Source organism: Oryctolagus cuniculus, chromosome 13, assembly GCF_051225735.1.
Source record: "Oryctolagus cuniculus isolate XC-2025 breed Fujian yellow rabbit chromosome 13, ASM5122573v1, whole genome shotgun sequence".
NCBI classification, from domain to species: Eukaryota; Metazoa; Chordata; class Mammalia; order Lagomorpha; family Leporidae; genus Oryctolagus; species Oryctolagus cuniculus.
In genome coordinates, this window is record NC_142879.1 from 61,677,111 (window position 1) to 61,697,789 (window position 20,679).

Consider the following 20,679-nt stretch of genomic DNA (forward strand, 5'->3'; position numbering starts at 1 on the left):
AGGCCAGTATCCCAGGGGGCTAAGCAAACACTCTCAGAGGGACGGAGGCTGGGAGACAGATACGCTGCCCACAGAGCTCTGGGCTGAGAGTACACGAGTCCTGGCCTGAATTACAGGGGGTCGGTGGTTAATGCTCTACTTTATGAAACTGTCCATTTCCCAAGTCAAGCAAAGGACCCCCTAGCTAGAAATGGATAGTTAACATGACCAGAAAACAAACTTTTTTTGGGTTTTGTGTTTGGAAATCATTAACCAAATCCAAGTTATTCTTTTATTTTGCCACCAAAATGAATTTTGTTAGCCTGTATGCCATACAATTAAACTAAAAGGTATTTTGACAATACGTGATTTATCCCTCCATTAAAAACTGCAATTCTGTTTTGAAAAGCCTTGAATAACTCCAAGAGAGGAGGCAACATAATAAAGATAAGGCAAAATCAAGTCTAAATTTTAACAATGAAAAACCACTCTGCCACTGTCAATTCTGGGATTTCTAAGTTGATCTCAATCACAGATGCCCTGATGAAGTCTTTGTTTCTGAAAGCAGAGGCACAGATTTCACCTGCTGATCACTGCTGAAGACACATCATCACGGGAGGGAGACTGTCCGTCCGGCATCTTCCGACACGTGATGGCCAGATGGACCACGTGGCAAAGGGTGGCCAAGGGGCTGGGCCATGGGGCACACAGCCACTGAATTCTAGAAGCACGGGAGCTGCAGATTTCACTCAGCTGTTTCACAAGTAAGGAAACCAAGGCAGAGAGAGAGACAATGGAACCAGCACCAAAGGGTAGAAGCACCAGGTCCCCAGCCAGCGATGGCCCTAGGAGCTGCTCTTGGCTCCTACCCCAGGTCTCCGGGCTCAGGCTAGGAACGCATCAACGAAGGGAGAGTCAGCCGACTGGGCTGATCAGAAGCAACCAGGTACCATAGCACATTTGCTGATTTGCCCTTCTTTGTAATTCTGGGCACAGGAAAGGGGAACACAGAGATTCTATAGGCTGTGAGGGAAGGCCATGAAAGAAAAGGGCCAGGATCTGCCTCTCCCAGCACGTCTGGTTCCAGGCACCAAGGCAGGAATGTCCTTAACTCTGGGAGCAGCTGCTCCTGCAAAGGAGAATCTGCTCCAGGGCACAGTGGGTCACAGCACGAGCCTCAAGGCGGGCCCACAGCAGTACCATGGGTTGATGGGCACAGCCCCCGGTGCCTGGTGCCCGCCATGAATCTCACCTTTCCAGCAAGTAGCTGGGGCCAGCAGCTTGGCCTCTTTGTGCCTCCACGTTCTTATCTATAAAGCGGGCAGTAAGGCCGGCGCCGCGGCTCAATAGGCTAATCCTCCGCCTTGCGGCGCCAGCACACTGGGTTCTAGTCCCAGTCGGGGCACTGAATTCTGTCCTGGTTGCCCCTCTTCCAGGCCAGCTCTCTGCTGTGGCCAGGGAGTGCAGTGGAGGATGGCCCAAGTGCTTGGGCCCTGCACCCACATGGGAGACCAGGAGAAGCACCTGGCTCCTGGCTTCAGATCAGCGCGATGAACTGTCTGCAGTGCGCCGGCAGCGGCGGCCACTGGAGGGTGAACCAACGGCAAAAGGAAGACCTTTCTCTCTGTCTCTCTCTCTCACTATCCACTCTACCTGTCAAAAAAATAAAATAAAGCAGGCATTACAATACTACCTACTCCCATGGAGTCATGAGGATGACATTAATTTATACACTTAAAGGGCTCATGAAGTGCCTAGAATGCAGTCAACGCTAGATATGTGCTCGCCATTAACACAGGGCCAATCAAGTCTACGGCTCCTTTAAAATGTGGGTGAAATTATTGCATATATAAGCCAGAGACATTACTCTCTGCCAGTAGTTGTGCATACCCGTTAGGCCATCTGGAATGGAAGCCTTCTGGAACACAAAGGTCAATGAACAACATACTGCTGTGTTTTGGCGTTCACAGTTCAGCTAATCATTAATAAGAGGTCAAATGCAAAGGAGGTGGGCTGTGTCTTGTTTGCTTGCAAACCAGGAAATGACAGGATTTTGACAAGTTTCATGGGAGGGACCTTGACCACTTCTCCCCCTACCTTGGACTCCAAATAAATGTTGGCCAAGGACATCTTGGAGATTTTGTAGAGGCAGATGGAGAGAGAGACGGCACATAGCACGAACAGCGTGTCGTTGATGGCCACTCGCACGGAGACGATCACCTTCCTCTCCCAGGTTCCTGTCTTCACCAGCACAGCGCAGGTCAGATTCACCAGGAGGAAGACAAGGCTGATGACGAGCGAGGCCAGGTAGAGGGGCAGCCTGGAACGGACGGGAGGGAAATTAAAGGCACCATTCTCTGTGTGCTGCCTGCAAATTCTGGGCAGTCTAGAAGGAGATGTCCTGTGTGCTTACATGCAAGAAGCAAGATGACAAAGGTAACAAGACTGAAGAGCCTGGACCCTGGCAGTAGATGTTCCCAGATTCCAATTACAGAGACTGACCACAAACTGTGCCTCAGGAAGGTCCCTGGGTTCAACTGTGAATTGAAAACAGCTGGGGAGGCCGGCGCCGCGGCTCACTAGGCTAATCCTCCACCCGCGGCGCAGGCACACCGGGTTCTAGTCCCAGTCGGGGCACCGGATTCTGTCCCGGTTGCCCCTCTTCCAGGCCAGCTCTCTGCTGTGGCCAGGAAGTGCAGTGGAGGATGGCCCAAGTGCTTGGGCCCTGCACCCCATGGGAGACCAGCAGAAGCACCTGGCTCCTGCCTTTGGATCAGCACGCCAGCTGTGGTGGCCATTGGAGGGTGAACCGACGGCAAAAAGGAAGACCTTTCTCTCTGTCTCTCTCACTATCCACTCTGCCTGTCAAAAAAAAAAAAATACTCTATCATTTTATATAAGGGACTTGGGCATCCATGGATTTTGGCACCCAAGGCTTTTGGGGTGTCTTAGAACCAGGCCCCCACAGATATCAGGGGACAACTGTGTCTGTATAATGTACAGTGCATTTTACCCCAAAACATCATTAATAAAGTACAGTCTGGGGACACTCGCTACTGTAGAAGTGATGACTGTGGTGAAAAATCTGCCACAGTAGGGGGTCAACATTGTGGCTTTTAGGGTTAAGCTGCCTCCTGTAATGGCAGCATGCAATGTGGGCACGGGTTTGATTCCCAGCTGTTCCATTTCCAATCCAACTCCCTGTTAATGCACCTGGGAAAACAGAGGAAGATGGTCCAAGTGCTTGAGCCCCTGCACCCACATGTGGGCAATCTGGAAGAAGCTCCTGGCTCCTGGCTTCGGCCTGGACCAGCTCCAGCCATTGTGGCCATTTTGGGAATGAACCAGTGAGGGAAGATTGATTTCTTTCTTTCTTCTCTCTCTCTCTCCACTTTCTGTAACTCTGCCTTTCAAATAAATAAAAAATAAATCTTCAAAAGCAATCTGCCATAGCAATGGTTCCAAGCTAAACAGGTATCAACTATCGATTTCACGGGCCATTGTTAACCTGTAGTTTCTCAGAGCTCCAGGCTTCCCAAGGGACCTGTGTAAGGTCTGTGCAAGACTTCTCAGATGTACTAACATTCAAGCCAGCAGCCTCAAGTTTGTCTTCATGATTATCTGTATCACATTTATTTCAAGTAGACATGCAAAACAGGGACAGCTTGGACTCAAAAATAGACTGGTTTAAGTTGAATATGTTTGCAATTAAAGCCTGAGAGCAGAAAACCATCAACTAAAAGTTGCTATGAAGCTAGAAAGTGATGCCACCATCTTCAAAAGCCATTACAGACCAGAACATGGGGACCCTTGACTATACTCCCAGCTGCAGACACGCCACTGATGATGAAGGGAGATAAGAGCTGGGGAGAGAAGAAGACAGAGAAAGGGTGAAAGACAGAAACAAATGGGAGACACACACACACACAGGAGAGCCAGAGAGAGATGCAAAGACATGGAAAGAGACAGAGAAGTGGAGGCCTCAGCTGCAATGCAGGGGCCAGCTGAAATTTTATTCCTTGCCCTCAGAAGCCAATGTGATCTAACAACTCTCTATATACTCAAACTAAATTGAATGGGATTTTATGTCTTGCAATTAGTAATTTACTACGCACTGGGAAAGTCTCTCACAATTTCAGAACCCGTGTTCTACTGAAGGAATTTGGCTCCCTGGCTCCCACTCATGCTGCTGCTCTTGGCTCAAATAGGACTGCCGTAAGGAAGTCTTTCCTGCACCCTACACACACACACACACACACACACACACACTCAATTTCCTCCAAAATCTGCCTTCCTGATCCCCTGTGCTTGACTTCCATGGAATTATCACAGTTTATAATAAAATAAATGGCAATGATCCCATGACTGCCTGCTTCTGCCTGGCTAAGTTCCATGAAGATCTCACTATGCAGCTTTGGCTGCTCCTTCAGCCCCTGCATCCACACCGGATGTGCCAGGGGCTCACACATTATGGCTGAAAGAGAGAGTGAGGGGAGGGAGGGCGGAGTCAGGTCCAAAAGTGCAACACTATCTGTCAGAACATGGGCTACCCTTTCACTTCCCACAATCACGCTGAGTTGCTGCCACAGCTGCCAGGTCTTCCATTTACTGGGGGAACAAACTGCCACAGGTATGGTGTCTTTCCAGGGAGGATGAGAGGACTGTAGGCTCCGCCCTCCACTGCCCTGGGCTGGGGCCTGGCTGCTGGGCAGAGGGAAGGTGGTGAAGACACGTGGTCAGGGACCACGGGCCACTCAGGGGTGGTAGAGAAGCTGCTACCATAGGAAATGTGTGTGCCCAGAGGGAGGGACAAAGTGTATAGACCAGAGAGATGAGAGAGGACACGCAGGAGGGACTCTGTGACCACAGGATGGCCAGTGCCAGCTACACCTGGACTCTGGTGTGGAGGAAGTAGATAGCAGTGGTGGAAAAGGAACTGGGCAGCGGCGGGGGTGCAGATGATGTGGGGGACACACAAGGCTGATGAGCAAAGGCGAGACTGAGGTGCCCTGCTGGCATCTGAGAAGGTGGTCTGTGGCACAATAGAGGGCATGGGCTGCAGAGACTTCTTGGGGAGCTCTCGTAGTAGTAAGAAGTGACAGCCTCAGGGACCTGGACACCCGGGTAGGCAGATCAGCCACATGCCAACCCCAGCAGTCTACCATGTGCACAGCGTCCCCTGGAGGTGGTGGGCAGCATCATGAAACCTGAGGGATTCGACATCTTGGGTCATGCTGCTCTCAAAGCTTTTCAAACAGAAACACATTTCTTGGAAAAAGAAACATGAACGATCTGCCAAGGACAGGCTGTTCTCTGGGACATGATCGCTGATGGAAGCCCTTCAAACACCTCACTCTCTCTTCTGGAGTCTTGGGCCCTGCTGTTCTGCGTGCCTCCAGCATCTCCCTGTCTAGACCATGGGCACAGAAAGGGCTGCCTCTGCCATCCATGTCCCCGACACCACCTCACCATGGCCGGCTCCAGGGAAGGGCTCAGTGCACCTGCCCTGTCTTCAATTCTAAGATCCTAAGATACCTCTTCGCTGCCGTGTTCCTGTTTCTGTGACCGGGCTCACCTTGCGTCTAACACGGCAGTGTTTCTTCTCTTCCCGAAACCTGCCTGAAGGGCTGTGGCATGCCCTGGAGCGGAAGGCAGCCTCAGGAAGCTGCAGGCAGCAGGGCCCCCCCCCCCCACCAATCCCCAGGCACCCTCCCCATGACCTCCAGAGAGGCGGTGCAGACCCATGGGCTGCCATTCCCTCCAATAACACCTCCTACTGGATCAATGGGTTGTAACGCATTATTCTTTTTTCTTTTTCTTTTTTCTTTTTTTCTTTTTGACAGGCAGAGTAGACAGTGAGAGAGAGAGACAGAGAGAAAGGTCTTCCTTTGCCGTTGGTTCACCCTCCAATGGCCGCCGTGGCTGGTGCGCTGCAGCCGGCGCACCGCGCTGATCTAATGGCAGGAGCCAGGTACTTATCCTAGTCTCCTATGGGGTGCAGGGCCCAAGTACTCGGGCCATCCTCCACTGCACTCCCTGGTCACAGCAGAGAGCTGGCTTGGAAGAGGGGCAACCGGGACAGAATCTGGTGCCCCGACTGGGACTAGAACGCGGTGTGCCGGCGCCACAAGGTGGAGGATTAGCCTAGTGAGCCGCGGCGCCGGCCCAACGCATTATTTTTTTTAAAAACTTTTTTTTTTTTTTTTTGACAGGCAGAATGGACAGTGAGAGAGAGACAGAGAAAAAGGTCTTCCTTTTCTGTTGGTTCACCCCCCAATGGCCGCTGCGGCCAGCGCGCTGTGCTGATCCAAAGCCAGGAGCCAGGTGCCTCTCCCGGTCTCCCATGCAGGTACAGGGCCCAAGCACTTGGGCCATCCTCCACTGCCCTCCCGGGCCACAGCAGAGAGCTGGACTGGAAGAGGAGCAACTGGGACTAGAACCCGGTGTGCCAGCACTGCAGGCAGAGGGCTAGCCTATTGAGCCATGGCACCAGCTTGTAACGCATTATTTAAATTTCCCTTTCAACAGCATAGATTTCTTAAAGGGAAACACAAACACAAAGCGAGCCTCACTATAGTTTCTACTTAGAAAAAAAAAAAAAGAGAAAAAAGTTGATAATGTTTAAAAGTCATAGTACTCGGGGGCACTCCCATGCTCAGGGCCACATTTCCTAAGCCAGAGGGATTAAGATACATAACACGAAACAAACCAGAAAGCACAATCAAGGCGGCCCCAACTCCAGCAAAATCTCAAGTTGGCAAGGGGAGATGGGTTTTAAGAGAAAAATAAAGTAGTTCATGGCTGGACTGAATCTAAATTATCTTCAAAAAACAGAGTTGCTACAGGAATAGCTTGGAGTAGAAGTTCCAACTAGTTGTAGATTGATGGCTTATATTTCATTTCAAGTGAGTTGCAATTAAATGAGGGAAGGCAATCTGTCTGGATGCCCACATACCAAAGCTCCCGAGGGAGAAAGGACGGCCTGCAGTGTGTGTGCAGTGGAACGTGGCCTAAGGGGCCGCGGAGAGTGAAGCAGATGAGACTGAGGACATGCCCAGACATGTGTAACCCCAGGACTTCCTTACACGGGGTAAGTCGATTATCACTTCTGCCTTGCGAGGCTTCTGACGAACCCTCACCCTCCAGCTCCAAGAAACTCCCTACTTTCTCCAGACCAAACATCTCACTTCTAACATCCACACCCACTCTATTTCTCCCTTCATCTCCACAAATTCCCTCCCAATAAAAACAGCCACAGATGTCAACGTGGCCTGTCTCCTAGGTGTATTCTGACTCAAGGCCAAGCCAGTACTGCTCCGGCCCCAAACATCTTCTCACCCAAAGATGCTACTCCTAGTGCTCAGAGGATGCAAGTCTGTTAAATGATTTCCTCTCTGAGCAGGGCTTTCATAGTCCATCCCCAGAAGGTATCTCATTACTTCAGCCTTAACCAACCATTGCCAAGAGAAAATCAGTTTCACGATCCAATCAGGATAATCTCCCCCAGTTGGTGTGAAGGGATGGAGGGCAAATGTATAGATGCGAAAGAAACGCCTGGCTGGTTTCTGACTGCAGAGGAGAAGGGGTCTTCTACCTGGACTTACTGCATGTTAACTATTCCTTATCTGAAGTATGTGGGAACAGAAGTGTGGGATTTGGGATATATTTTAGGTTCTGGAATATCTGCATACACATAATTAGCCATCTTGTGGATAAAACCTAAGTCTAGACATGAAATTCATTTATGTTTCATAGATACCATATACAGTGCATACAGCTTGAAGGTGATTGTAGTACACCTGCATTCTGTTTCTTGTTTGGGTTTTTGGGGGGAGGGGGTTGTTGTTTCTTTTTTGGAGAGGCAGAGAGAGAGAGATGTCCCATTAGCTGATTCATTCCTCAATTGCCTGCAATGGCTGGCGCTAGGCAGGGCAGAGGCTAGAGCCAGGAACTCAATCCAGATCTCCCAGTGGGTAACGGGAACCCAGCTCCTTGAGCTCTCACTGTTGCCTCCCATGGTCTGCATTAGCAGGAAGCTGGAGTGAGGAGCTAGAACGGGTATCAAACTCAAGTACTCTAATTCAGGATGCGGTTATCTTAACCAATATCTTAATCCTAGGCTAAACACCTGACCCTGGCCATATATTTAAATCATTTCCAGATTACTTATAATACTTAATACAAATGCTATATAAATAGATGAAGACATTTAGGGAATAATGACAAAAAATAAGTCTGTACATATTCAACATAAACACAATTTTTCCCCAAATATTTTCAATGCTCCAAGTGACTGTGTCATTTCCAACAACTCTACACACAGCATCTACTTCTCTGGGACATTTCCTCCTCATGGTGCCTGACACAGGACTGAATGGTCAAAGCTATACTTGCTGGAATATGGATGGGGGCCTGGCCAGCAGCCGTGTGGCAAGTGATGGAAACTAAACGCTGGTTAGCGGAGTTCTGGAAAACCAGGAGCCAACTGCTGGTCAGCAGCCAGAGACAGGGAGAGGGGTCAGGCCACCAGCTGGAGGGCAGGGCTACGGGGGCCAGTGCTTCCATCACTGCACCTGCAGGCACCTGGCCACATACGGGCATCTTCAGGGAAGATGTTTTCCTTTGGCAGAGGCTGCTGATTTCTCAGGTGCCTGAGAAAGGCTTAGACACAGCGTGCATCTCCTTCCTCCTGGTTAGCAAGGCACCAGGCTCTTGTTTCCAGACAAGGTGAATGTGTTCCAAGGCCCGATTCAGTGGCATTGAGACAATGCTTGCAGGCAGACAGGTGACAGGCAGGGCTGTTTCAGGGGCTCGGATAGGAGTGGTGATGTGTGCAAACCCCGATGGAGTAAGCGAGTGCTCTCATCTCCTGCTGTGGCGAGAACACCCCAGGGCACTTACCGGTATTTGAGCAACTCTGGAGAGTACTTTGACTTGGCTTTGAAAATCACCTGCAACAAGAGAAACACAGGGCAGTTGGGGCACAATGTGCGGACACCGCACACTGACAGCCTCTCCTGCAGTCCTCCCTTCCCTTGACCCCCAGGCCGCTGGGGCAGCTTTTACATTCTGTAAGAATGCCTGTGCAGTGAAACACTTCAGAAGGTATTTTTAAATGGTTAAAAAAGAAAAACGAAAATACAGGTATGGTTGATCTACTACTGCCAGTCGTCTTTTTTTTTTTTTTTTTTTTTTTTTAACAGGCAGAGTGGACAGTGAGAGAGAGAGACAGAGAGAAAGGTCTTCCTTTGCCGTTGGTTCACCCTCCAATGGCCGCCGCGGCCGGCGCACCACGCTGATCCGATGGCAGGAGCCAGGAGCCAGGTGCTTTTCCTGGTCTCCCATGGGGTGCAGGGCCCAAGCACCTGGGCCATCCTCCACTGCACTCCCTGGCCACAGCAGAGAGCTGGCCTGGAAGAGGGGCAACCGGGACAGAATCGGGCGCCCCAACCGGGACTAGAACCCGGTGTGCCGGCGCCGCTAGGCGGAGGGTTAGCCTAGTGAGCCGCGGCGCCGGCGCTGCCAGTCTTCTTTAAGATTCTTGTTTGAGGCGTGGGCACTTGGCCTGGTTAAGACATCAGGTAACACTTCCTCTTCCCATACTGGAGTGCTGGGGTTCAGTTCCTGGCTTTGGCTCCCAACTCCAGCTTCCTGCCACCATGCACCCCTGGAGGTAGCAGAGGATGGCTCAGGTGCTTGGGTCCCTGCCACCCACTTAGGAAATCTGGATTGGGCTCCCAGCTCCCAGTGATACAGGTAAGGAGACGGTCAAGGACCAAAAACAGAGGGGGAGGAAAGACGTCACCACATCCCCCCTCAGGGTTGCCTCTAAATCCCCCTCATTCTCAGCAACCCGAAATCACTACTGTAGCAGAGTTGCTGCCTAGAACTGGGGCCAACTGAAAGTATCCAACATGGTTGTTGACTGCATCCTTGCAGTGACCTATAGCCTATTACAATATCATTATAATAAAATTACCATTGCTGACACTCCCATTCCCATCATGCATCTGACATCATGATACTTCCAAGACTTCCTGAAAAGGTCAGGAAATGGGCAGTCACCGAATTCTTGGAAATCTCCATCCTTTCTTAGACAACTCTGCCCAAGGCACTACCCGTTATGCCTCCAGATCACATGCAAGAGTGACTCCGAATGTCATGGGGCACAGCTCACCTTTGACCATGCCCACACACTCTCACGAGTCTGTACTTCCACCTTGCTAATAAATCTTATTCCCCTGCTAACCTTTATCTATGTTTCATCCTTGAATTCTTTCTATGTTGGAGACAAGAACAGAGACCTGTAAGCCCCCTACCACCAGCATTGGTCCAGCCCGGTCCTGGCCTTTGTGGGCACTTGGGGAGTGAACTGGCAGATGGGAGCTGTGTCTATATTTTCCTCTCACTATGCTTCTTGAATACAAAATGATTTTCACTTGCTATAAGTATTTTACCTTCTTTATTAAAACTTTTACCAACACCAAATTAACATTCTTTGAATCTAAGTGTCTAGGCCTCAACTTTTAAGGCATATTTAAAATAATAAAATGTATTTGGATTATAGACCTACCAAGCTGAACTGTTTTCTAAAAAAGAATATTCCAGGTTGGAACTCCTCGAGATCTTTCGAAGCCTACGCAATTGTCTGCTTGCAGTGGGTACAGCATTGGTCTGGTGGAAGCTTCGAGAGAGACAATGTAGGTGTCTACTCAAGCTCACACCCTACAGATGGGTGTGGCCACTACTGCCAGAGCATATGCACTGAGATTTGGGGGGTGGAGGGGCTCAGGCTTGCTGGGGCCTCAGAGGGCTTTCTGGGAGGTGGAGGGGACCAAGTGGAATAGCAGCACGTGACCTCATGTGTTTGCTGTCGCTGAACCCCTGGTGTTTGGGAGGGCAGCAGTGGGAAAAGGAAAGAAACCATGGGAAAGTAGAAAGAGGATATCTTTTCAGAGATGACTGGCAGGTCTCAGAAGATTCCCAGTCTAGTAAGTTTTGACCCTCTGGCCAACATCACTCCGATTCTCTCAGCCAACCCTTCCCCCATAACATTTCTACTCTGTGTCTGTGAGTTTGACGTTTTGAGATTCTGTATTTAAGTGAGATCACATAGCATCTGTGTCTGGCTTATCTCACTTAGCACAATGTCCTCCAGGTTCACCACGGTGAATCAGTCTCAGAAGCCTAACATACAGTGGGGTGATTTCAGTCAAGAGTAATAAGCTGTACACCCCAAAACTGCTGAGAGAGTAGAGCTTAAGGATGTACCATATAAAGGCAGCAACTACTCAAGGCAATAGATGTGTTAATTAGCTTGATTGTGAGAATTATTTCACCTGACTATGTACATCAAGACATCACGTGGTACACCTTGAATATATACAATTTTTAGTTATCAATTATATCTCAATAAGGCTTTAAAAAAGACTCACATTCCCTACTTCCTAGGAGACCTCATCCAGTAGACTTTCTAAACACGTTCATGGCCTCTGGGACCTTTGACATGTGATACCTCCCTGGCACCCTGCAGTCCCCCCATGCACCCTACTCCTGGCCTTGCCTCTTCCTCTCAGTCCCCCTCCCCCACCCCATCACCTGTGTTCCCCACTCTTCAGCTCTCTCTGCACATGGTCCTCCTCTCAGGGTTTGCTCAGGCCCTGCAAATATTTGTCTAAGGGACAGAAACATGTGAGGTGGAATTAACTGAGCAGCAAGCAGGGAAGACAAGCATCAGTTGGGGGTGGGGCAGAGCAGGGCAGCTCTGGGACCCGGGGCTGGGAGTGGAGGTGAGGGACACGAGTTGGAGTTGCCTGCACTCATCCTAGGAGAAAGCAGGAAGAAGTCCACTTGCTGCGGAGGACCTAAGCAACCCATTACTCTTCTTTCCAACCCCAGTAAGAGTCCTCAGACATACTTGTGCAGAAGAATCACCTGGGCACCTTGCAAAAAAAGGTAAATCCTGCTCCTTCAGCTTCAGAGATTCTAATCCAGGGGGCCAGATGGGGCCCAGGAATCAGCATTTTAATAAGACCCCTGCCCCATGAAGCTGACACAGTCCAAGGACCACCTCCTGAGAAATGCTGATCTAAACAGAGCAAAAGTGCCTGACCTCATCTTCTTGATAGCTTTTAAACACTTTAAAAAAAAACTACGAAAATATGGGATCATGATAATCAGATGGAGTATAGGTGCATGGTCAGTGGGCGGGGGTGAGAATGCAAGTCAGAGAAACACTGAGTCACTTCCACAAACTTCTGACCAGCTGCCAGCATGGACTGTGAGCCATGCAGTAACCCTCACCGGCAGGTAGGGTGGATGCAGGTATTCCTACAGGCTTCACGGAAGCACCACCACCTCCTCTGAGCCTGCTCGGAGCTGTGCAGGTTGAACCTTCTGATGCTGTGGGAGAATGACCCGGTATCTGACGTGACTTTTGTCCCTGTCCTAAATCTGTTTTAGAAGGGCAGATGTAGAGGCATACCCATAAGTACACGAAAATCTTAAAATCCTGGGTAGAGCTCAATGGATGCACAGTGCAGTGCCCTCGCTGACAAGGAGCCCAGAGTCCAGCTGCATCTGACAGGCAGGCCCCACCACCTCTGCCTTCCCCCTGCCTCCTATACAGAAAAACACTGCCAACCACCTCCCTTAGGAACAAGGATGAGATTCATAACCACAGCTCAAGTGTTCTTACAAAACAGAATACTGACTCATGCAACCTACAAGTGTACTTCAAAAAGTTCATAGGAAATGGAATTAAAACGTAAATCTGTTTTGGCATGAAAGATTTTGAAATCCTTGTAAATTGTTTTTTCATAATACACATTCTCCGTGACCTTTTTAAAGTGCCCTTTTAAGACAATGCTCTGTGTTTAATACTACTCACAGATCTTGCTTCTAATAACAGACAGATTTCTTCACAGATATCCAAGATAGAACATACTACATTTTTTTTAAGTTTGCCCTTGTCACAGAAATATATAAAAGTGTTGTCTTCTCATTTTGCCACACTTCATAGGGCTTACTCGGTGGTGGGCAGCTCAGTTCACTTGCTCAGTCTACTCTTACCTAACACAACACGGCTGTATCCCAACATTCCAGGACATCGCCCATGGTGCCTCCCAGAAGAGCCTCCCAGCCAGGACACAAGTAGGTAGCCCCATTCTATGGCCTTGGCTCTGTGCCAAGTGCTGTCAGGAAGGTGGGTTACGGTCCTACTGGACGTACAAGGTCCTCAGCCAAATGCTACCCATCTTGCAGCTTCTGTTCACATGAAAATCATGTAAGAGAGAATGTGTGCATCAGGTCATGTTCATGCCTACAACAAGGCCCCAGCTCACTCCCATCACTGACCGATGCTGTGACTTCAAGGCTTGGGACTTGAAGAATGATATTCCCAAAGATCGGCAAAAGCAGGTGAACATTCCCAAATGGAAGTGGCGCCCACCTACCTTCCCAGTCTCCTCTATCAGTAAAACCAGAGACATTTCTTTACTCTCCCTGGCCTCTCAGCTCCATCTACACATGTCCAGTGGGGTGGACTGACTGGAGACAGGTGGAACAGCCTCCAAAGCCAGCCTGGAGCCCTGAACATCCGTTCTTGTAACTCAGTGAAAGCCAGGGTTCCCCACGATGGCCAGTAAGTACTTGCTCTAGTGTGTGATCCTTATAAACACTCATACAACTTTGCCCTGACAATTCCACTTACAAGAATGTATTCAGAAGCAGGGTTTATCAAGGTGTTCCAGAAGGACAGGAAATTAGAAATAAATGCTGTTAGAAATACATGCCACAGGATCAAACATATTTAGAAACTGCTAGGAAAACTCACACTTCCCTGCAGGAATTCTCAGAGCCTGTACAAGGCTAGTTGTTGACAATCTTCAAGAGAAACCAAGAGTAGTGAGCAGTTTTCCTTATTATTTCCCCACTTACAGTCTTTCTAATAATTGTTCCAAGAAACAGAGTTTGGAAAAACAGTGCTCTGGGAACTAAGCATGGATGCTCACTGTAGCCTTAATAATAGTAACAACAACAACAGCAAAACAAGAAGCAAGAGTGACTTCCAAGTGATCCTCAGCCTCTGCCCCCGAGAACAGGAACAAGATCAAGCCCACAGGGTTCATCAATCCAGACCCAAAAAGGAAGAAGAACTTATGTAATCTAAGAAGGCATAACTCAAAAACCCCAACTCATTTCATCATTATGTGCACATCCCAGATGGAGGGATATCTGATATTCAAGAAAAGTCATTTTGATTCTCTCAAGCTAAAAGCTCTAAGGATAACATCAAAAATAAAAAGCCTTATCAATTGCTTATAAAAGTTGTGTCCACTTGGTAATTCATGACCATTATGTCTTGAATTCAGCTGAGCCTTTTCAAGCTGTGCTTAGAAACTCTTCCTTAATCCTTTAAATTAATCTGTGAATTAAGTTCCTTAAGAGTTGTATTTAGGTGCCAGCAATATGGCGCAGTGGGTTAAGCCATGGCCTGCAATGTCAGCGTCCCATAGCGCCAGTTTGATTCCCAGCTACTGTACTTCCAATCTAGCTCCCTGTTAATGTGCCTGGGAAAGCACCTGAAGATGGAACAAGTGCTTGGGCCCTGAATTCATATGGGAAACCAAGGTGGAGCTCCTGACTCCTGGCTTTGGCCTGTCCAAGCCCTGGCTTTAGTAGCCACTTGGGGGAGTGAACCAACAGATGAAAATCTCTCTCTCTCTCTCACTGTAGCTGTGTTCCAAGTAAATAACTTAATCTTTAAAAAATAATAATACTTTTATTTAAATTCTAATTAACTAAATCATTTTTTAAAAAGTATTTAAGCCCCTGGAATTTAAACTAGAAAAAAAAGACAGCAAGCCTTCAAAAAGTCTATGGAAAATGCGTATTATGAAAAAATTGTGCATGGGGGACCAGTGTTGTGGCACAGTGGGTTAAGCTGCCACTTGTTTTTTTTTTTTTTTTTTTTTTTGACAGGCAGAGTGGACAGTGAGAGAGAGAGAGACAGAGAGAAGGGTCTTCCTTTGCCGTTGGTTCACCCTCCAATGGCTGCCGCGGCCAGCGCTGCGGCCGGCGCACCGCACTGATCCGATGGCAGGAGCCAGGAGCCAGGTGCTTTTTCCTGGTCTCCCATGGGGTGCAGGGCCCAAGCACCTGGGTCATCCTCCACTGCACTCCCTGGCCACAGCAGAGGGCTGGCCTGGAAGAGGGGCAACCGGGACAGAATCCGGTTCCCCGACCAGGACTAGAACCTGGTGTGCTGGCGCCGCTAGGCAGAGGATTAGCCTAGTGAGCTGCGGCGCCGGCCTAAGCTGCCACTTGTAACACCGACATCCCATGTTGGAGTGTCAGTTCAAGTCCTGGCTGCTCTGCTTCTAATCTAGCTCCCTGCTAAAACACCTGGGAAGGTAGCAGATAATGCTTGGGCCCCCGCAACCCTATGGGAGACCCAATAGGAGTTCCTGGCCTCCTGACTTTGGCCCACTCTGTGGCCATTTGGGGAATCCACCAGTGGACAGAAGATCTCTCTGTCTCTCCCTCTCTCTCTATTGCTCTGCCTTTCAAATAAATACTTTTTTTTTTTTTTTTTGGACAGGCAGAGTGTACAGAGAGAGAGAGAGAGAGAGAGAGAGAGAGAGACAGAGAGAAAGGTCTATCCTTTTGCCGTTGGTTCACTCTCCAATGGCCGCCATGGCTGGCGTGCTGCGGCCGACGCACCACGCTGATCCGAAGGCAGGAGCCAAGTGCTTCTCCTGGTCTCCCATGCGGGTGCAGGGCCCAAGTACTTGGGCCATCCTCCACTGCACTCCCGGGCCACAGCAGAGAGCTGGCCTGGAAGAGGGGCAACCGGGACAGAATCTGGAGCCCCAACCGGGACTAGAACCCAGTGTGCCGGCGCCGCAAGGCAGAGAATTAGCCTATTGAGCCATGGCGCCAGCCCAAATAAATACATCTTAAAAAGACTTATGCATGGATTTCAAGAATTTTCTGCATTGAAGTAAATTCATCTTTTTAGTTTTCCACAAACGTTTAAGTACCGTCATATATTTACTGAATTATATATTTCATATCTATATAATTTCATATATATATGTGTGTGTGTGTATATATATATATATATATATATATATCTCCAGTATAACTTATGCCCTCATTAACTACAAGGCATAAATGTTTGAATCAAGTTTGCAAAATGTTAAATCCCAGGGCAGGCATTTGGTGCAGCAGTTAAACCACCAGTTCCGACAGCCACATCTGCACCACAATACCGGCCGCAGCCAGTTTTTTCTTGTTTTCCACAACTCCGGAGCCCAACCCAGTATCTTGTGCAAACTCAGTGTCTGGTGTTGGCTGACCTGACCACAGTCTGGAGTGGCGAGGACCTGAATTTTTTTCTGGCTCCATCTGTTCCTTAATCTCTCACATAAAGGGTCCATGTCTTCCTCTTTTACATTCTTGTCTACTTCTGCACTGTGCGGTGAGTGCCCACACTGTCCAGAGCACTGTAAAGTATGGGAAAGCCTGCTTCCCTCCGGAGCCTTGGCCCCTCCCAGTCCAGTTCCTGTTGAGGTCAGCAGGAGTCGTGCAGACTGAAGGAGATGTGCAGCCAGATAAGAGTTCCCAGCTGGCAGCAGCGCAAGAGCCAGCCCAGGAGGTTTCCTTCAAGTTCTGGGTGCCAACCAGTTTTTAATGAGTCTCCTGGAACACAGAGTCCATGTGTGGGTAGGAGAGTCTAGATTTTTCCCCACATTTTAATTTATTAATATATTTAAAAGGCAGAGAGAGACAAACACATACATACACAGAGAGAGAGAGACACACTCAGATCTTCCATCCATCAGTTCATTCCCCAAATGCCAGGGCAATTTGGGAATCTGGAACTCCTCCATCCAGGTCTCCTGAATGAATGGCAGGGACCCAATCATTTGGGATAGCACCTGCAGCCTGCCAGGGTGTGCTTTAACAGGAAGTTACAATTGAATGTGGAGCTGGGACTAGAACCCATACAGGATGCCTGTTTGAGTCTTGGCTGTTCCAGTTCCAATTGTGTTCCCTGCAAAAGCTCCTGGGAAAGCAGAGGAAGATGGCCCAAGTACTTGGGACCCTGCTTCCCATATAAGAGACCTGGATGGAGATCAAACCTCCTGGCTGGCCCAGGCCATTGTGGACATTTGGGAAGTGATCCAGCACACAGAAGATCTCTGTGTGTGTGTGTGTGTGTGTGTGTGTGTGTGTGTCTGTGTCCTCTCACTGCCTTTCAAACAAATAAATCTTCAAAAAAAATCAGAAAAGAAAAAGCTGAACCCTGACCTACAGAAACAGAGTCACAGACACATCAGTCAGTATGCACCAGTGATGTGAGGAGGTGAGGTGATATGAGGTGTGTGTGGTAGGGGGGATGAGGTGCTGTGGTGAGGTGGGAGGTGATATGGGGAGGTGGAAAGTGATGTGAGGTGTGAGGAGGTGTGAGGAGGTGTGAGGAGGTGTGAGGAGCTCTGAGGAGACCTTGGCAGGTACTAGGAGTTACGGGGAGGGATGAGGAGGTGTGGAGAGGTGTGACATGGTGTGACGTGTCAGAGGTATGGGGAGCTCCAAGGAGGCATAGAGCGGTATGATCTGAGGGGATGGGGTGGGGTGGGGTGAGATATGGGGAGGTGAGGAGCTGTGAACAGGTGTGACGGTGAGGGCAGGTGGCCTGAGGGACCCTGGGAGCCTCAGGGAGAGGAAGAGTGGTGGCACTGGAAGGCCCAGCTGGGGTGCAAGTCTGGGCCAGGAGGAAAGAGCCAGAAGCAGTAAAGGAGCGGTCTATCCCTGGGAGACAGCCTGAGAGGGTTTTCAGAACAGAATGAACACAATTAGAAATCTGATCTATGCTTGGCGAGAGGTGCAAGGGTGGGAAAACAGAAGTGAAGGGCCTGGATTACGGGTGGACAGAGAAGTGGACACCAGGGCTGTGCTTAAGGGCATATCACAGACAGGAGTGGATCAGTGGCTCCCTAGCCCTGGTGGTGGGGGACCAGGGAGGAACGAGGAGGAACTGCTAATTGGTACAGGGCTTCTTTTTAGGGTGATGGAGAAATTAAAGACCTGTGGTGATGGTTATGCAACTCTGATAGCACACTTTGAAATGGGGAACTCTTATGAAATGTCAATCATAGCTCAATAAAGGTGTTATTAAAAAAAAATAAAGGAGGAAGGTAGACAAGGAGCAGCCCCCTCCAAGGTCAAGGGCTTGAGGAGAGAGGCTGGGGGCGGGACCGTCTGCTTTGCCAAGCAGTGACAGAACAGCTCTGGCAGGCTGAGAAGGGCCTTGGAGGGAAGCAGGCCGATGCCAGCTGCAGGCAGGAGGAAGTGAACCGGGGAGGCACGGCCGGGGCATAGGCTGCTCTTTAACACCCAGTAATGGTCAAAGGCAAAAGCTTGTTCAAGGGGGCAAGGCCCTAGTGCTTAAAATCGGGAGATCTGAGCAGGACCTGAGAACAGCAGAGGCGGGGGGTGGCACCCTTAGGAGGGAGGAGAACACCTGGCAGGCCCAATGGGGACACTGAGGCAGAAGACAGGGGACAGCAGTGGGAGGAGCTGGGGGAGGGAGGGCAGGGTGGAGGCTCCAGCTGCTTCTCAGGGGACTTGATCAGTGAATAAAGGAGGGTCCCATCTGCCTTCCCTCCCTTCTCCCCCCTTGGTCATCTACACAGCCTCTAAAAACCCCAGCATTCTAGACGGGTTCCCCCACAGTGGTAGAAGAGACCAGAGGAGAGGGGAGGGGACAAGATCAGGCCTCAAGGAGAAACAGGAAGTAGCACCGGCTCTCATCAGAGTCCCTGAAGTCTGGGCACCATTTCTTTGGCATTTCAAAGTCCTACCTAGAATCTTAGTGGACCTTGCCCAGGCCTGGGCACCACGCTGAGTGACCGTGGCTTCTCAGAGGATTGCTGCACACTGAGCTGCCTGGGAGATGCCCCCGGCTGGTAGGCTGCAGGCAGGCAGAAGTGGCTGGGAATGGCCCACAACGGGCCAAGGTGGCCTCCTGCACTTCCCCACCTGTGGGTGGCCCCAGTGCCCCCTCAGGATGCCCAGGTCCTTCACCTCACCCTTCCAGATGACGCAGGGTCCTGCCTGTGACGTACTTCCTGGGACAAAAACAGAAAGGCTTTCTAAGCAGCCGCTGAACTCTGCCCCCTCCCTTAATAAACCATTCTGTTAACACACCATTCACTGCTTCCTTCCCACCCTCTGAATTCTTGTCTGCCTACGTCTTCAGCCACTACCTCGAGCAGGCCTCTGCTGGCTCATAACCACTTGTGCAAATGCCATGTTCAAAAGCAGCCTCTGCTATCGACAGAGGCAACAAACATGACGACAACAGGAAGCACTATTGGCTTTGTAAATCCCCGCACATCATGATCCATGCCCTGGGGGCTCCCCTTCTGTGCACCCCACTGCCTGCCACTCCACCCCACAGGATAAACAGGCCCAGGGGACTACACAATCCTCCCACCCTTAAAAAGTTCATCATCCCTGACCCTATGCACCCCAGGCCTGGGCCCAACAGTAGGTTTGCACTAATATTATTAAACATCCCGGAAGTTACACACACAAGGGAACACTGCAAACACTTGTGTGTACACCACTCTGTTCAGTTAGTCCTCAACACTTCACCATGTTTGCTTTTTCCCCCCTTAAATTCAAGAGGTAAGAATGAGTTTTCCCATCTGCTGGTTCACTTCTCGGTATCTGCAAAGACTGGGACTGATCCCAGGAACCGCGAACTCAACTGAGGTCTCCAGTGGCAACTGCAGGGACCCAACTACTTGAGCCATCACCTGCCGCCTCCGAGGATCTACACTGGCAGAAGGTGGGAACCAGGAGCCAGAGCTGGGACTTGAATGCAAGTGCTCGATGGGCATGTTAACCGATGTTCTGTCAGGCCAAACGCCTAGCCTTTTTTCTTTTTTTTTAAAGATTTGTTTATTTATATATTTGAAAAGCAGAGTTACAGAGGCAGAGGCACAGAGAGAGAGAGAGAAAGAGGTCTTCCATCCACTGGTTCACTCCTCAAGTGGCCACCATGACCGGTGCTGGGCTGATCGGAAGCCAGGAAACTGGAGCTTCTTCCAGGTCTCCCACATGAGTCTCCCACAAGGGCTTGGGCCACCTTCTACTGCTCTCCCAGGCCACATCCGAGAGCTAGATCAAAGTAGAGCATCTGGGACACGAACCGGCGCCCATATGGGATGCTGGGACTGCAGGCAGCGGCTTTACCTGCACAGCCTCAGGTCCCTCTTTTATTGTTTTTAATAAATAAAAGTAACATAGCTGAAACTTGTAGCCTACCCTCCCTGGTCATCACTCCCTTCACTTTGGTGTTTTATAGCCCAGTAGTCTTATTCATTTACCAATATATTCATAAATAATATGCATTCCTATCTCTCAAGGTGTTCTACCTCACATAAATGTACTTTCTGGAGCCTTCTGCAGCCTGTCTGTTCACCCACAATTACTCGGTTGGAGTCTGTCTATACGGAAACCCATGGCTCTAGGTCTTGCATTTCAGGATGGCACAGCACTTACCACTGTATGAATAAGCCAGGCTGCCCATCCATCTCTGGCACAGGGATGTCTAAAGAAGGCTAAGAGGGTGCAATCTGGAGGTGCTGACTTGGCTTGAACTCTGGCTTCATCAGTTATCAGCTG

At 49.7% G+C, this 20,679-nt stretch overlaps 1 protein-coding gene across 4 annotated transcripts in view; it reads right to left on the reverse strand.

Moving 5' to 3' along the window:
- GPR137B (G protein-coupled receptor 137B) overlaps nucleotides 1-20,679 on the reverse strand; it is a 50,738-nt gene that overhangs the window by 16,900 nt on the left and 13,159 nt on the right. For all 4 annotated transcript variants that reach the window (XR_016219040.1, XM_089311652.1, XM_089311651.1 and 1 more), the window contains exons 2-3: nucleotides 8,881-8,930; nucleotides 2,077-2,299 (exon numbers count right to left, since the gene is read on the reverse strand). Coding sequence is in view for 3 of the 4 variants with exons in the window: in XM_089311652.1 (XP_089167778.1) it covers nucleotides 2,077-2,299; nucleotides 8,881-8,930 (273 nt within the window). In the remaining variant the exon portion in view is untranslated. The remainder of the gene's footprint in view (nucleotides 1-2,076; nucleotides 2,300-8,880; nucleotides 8,931-20,679) is intronic.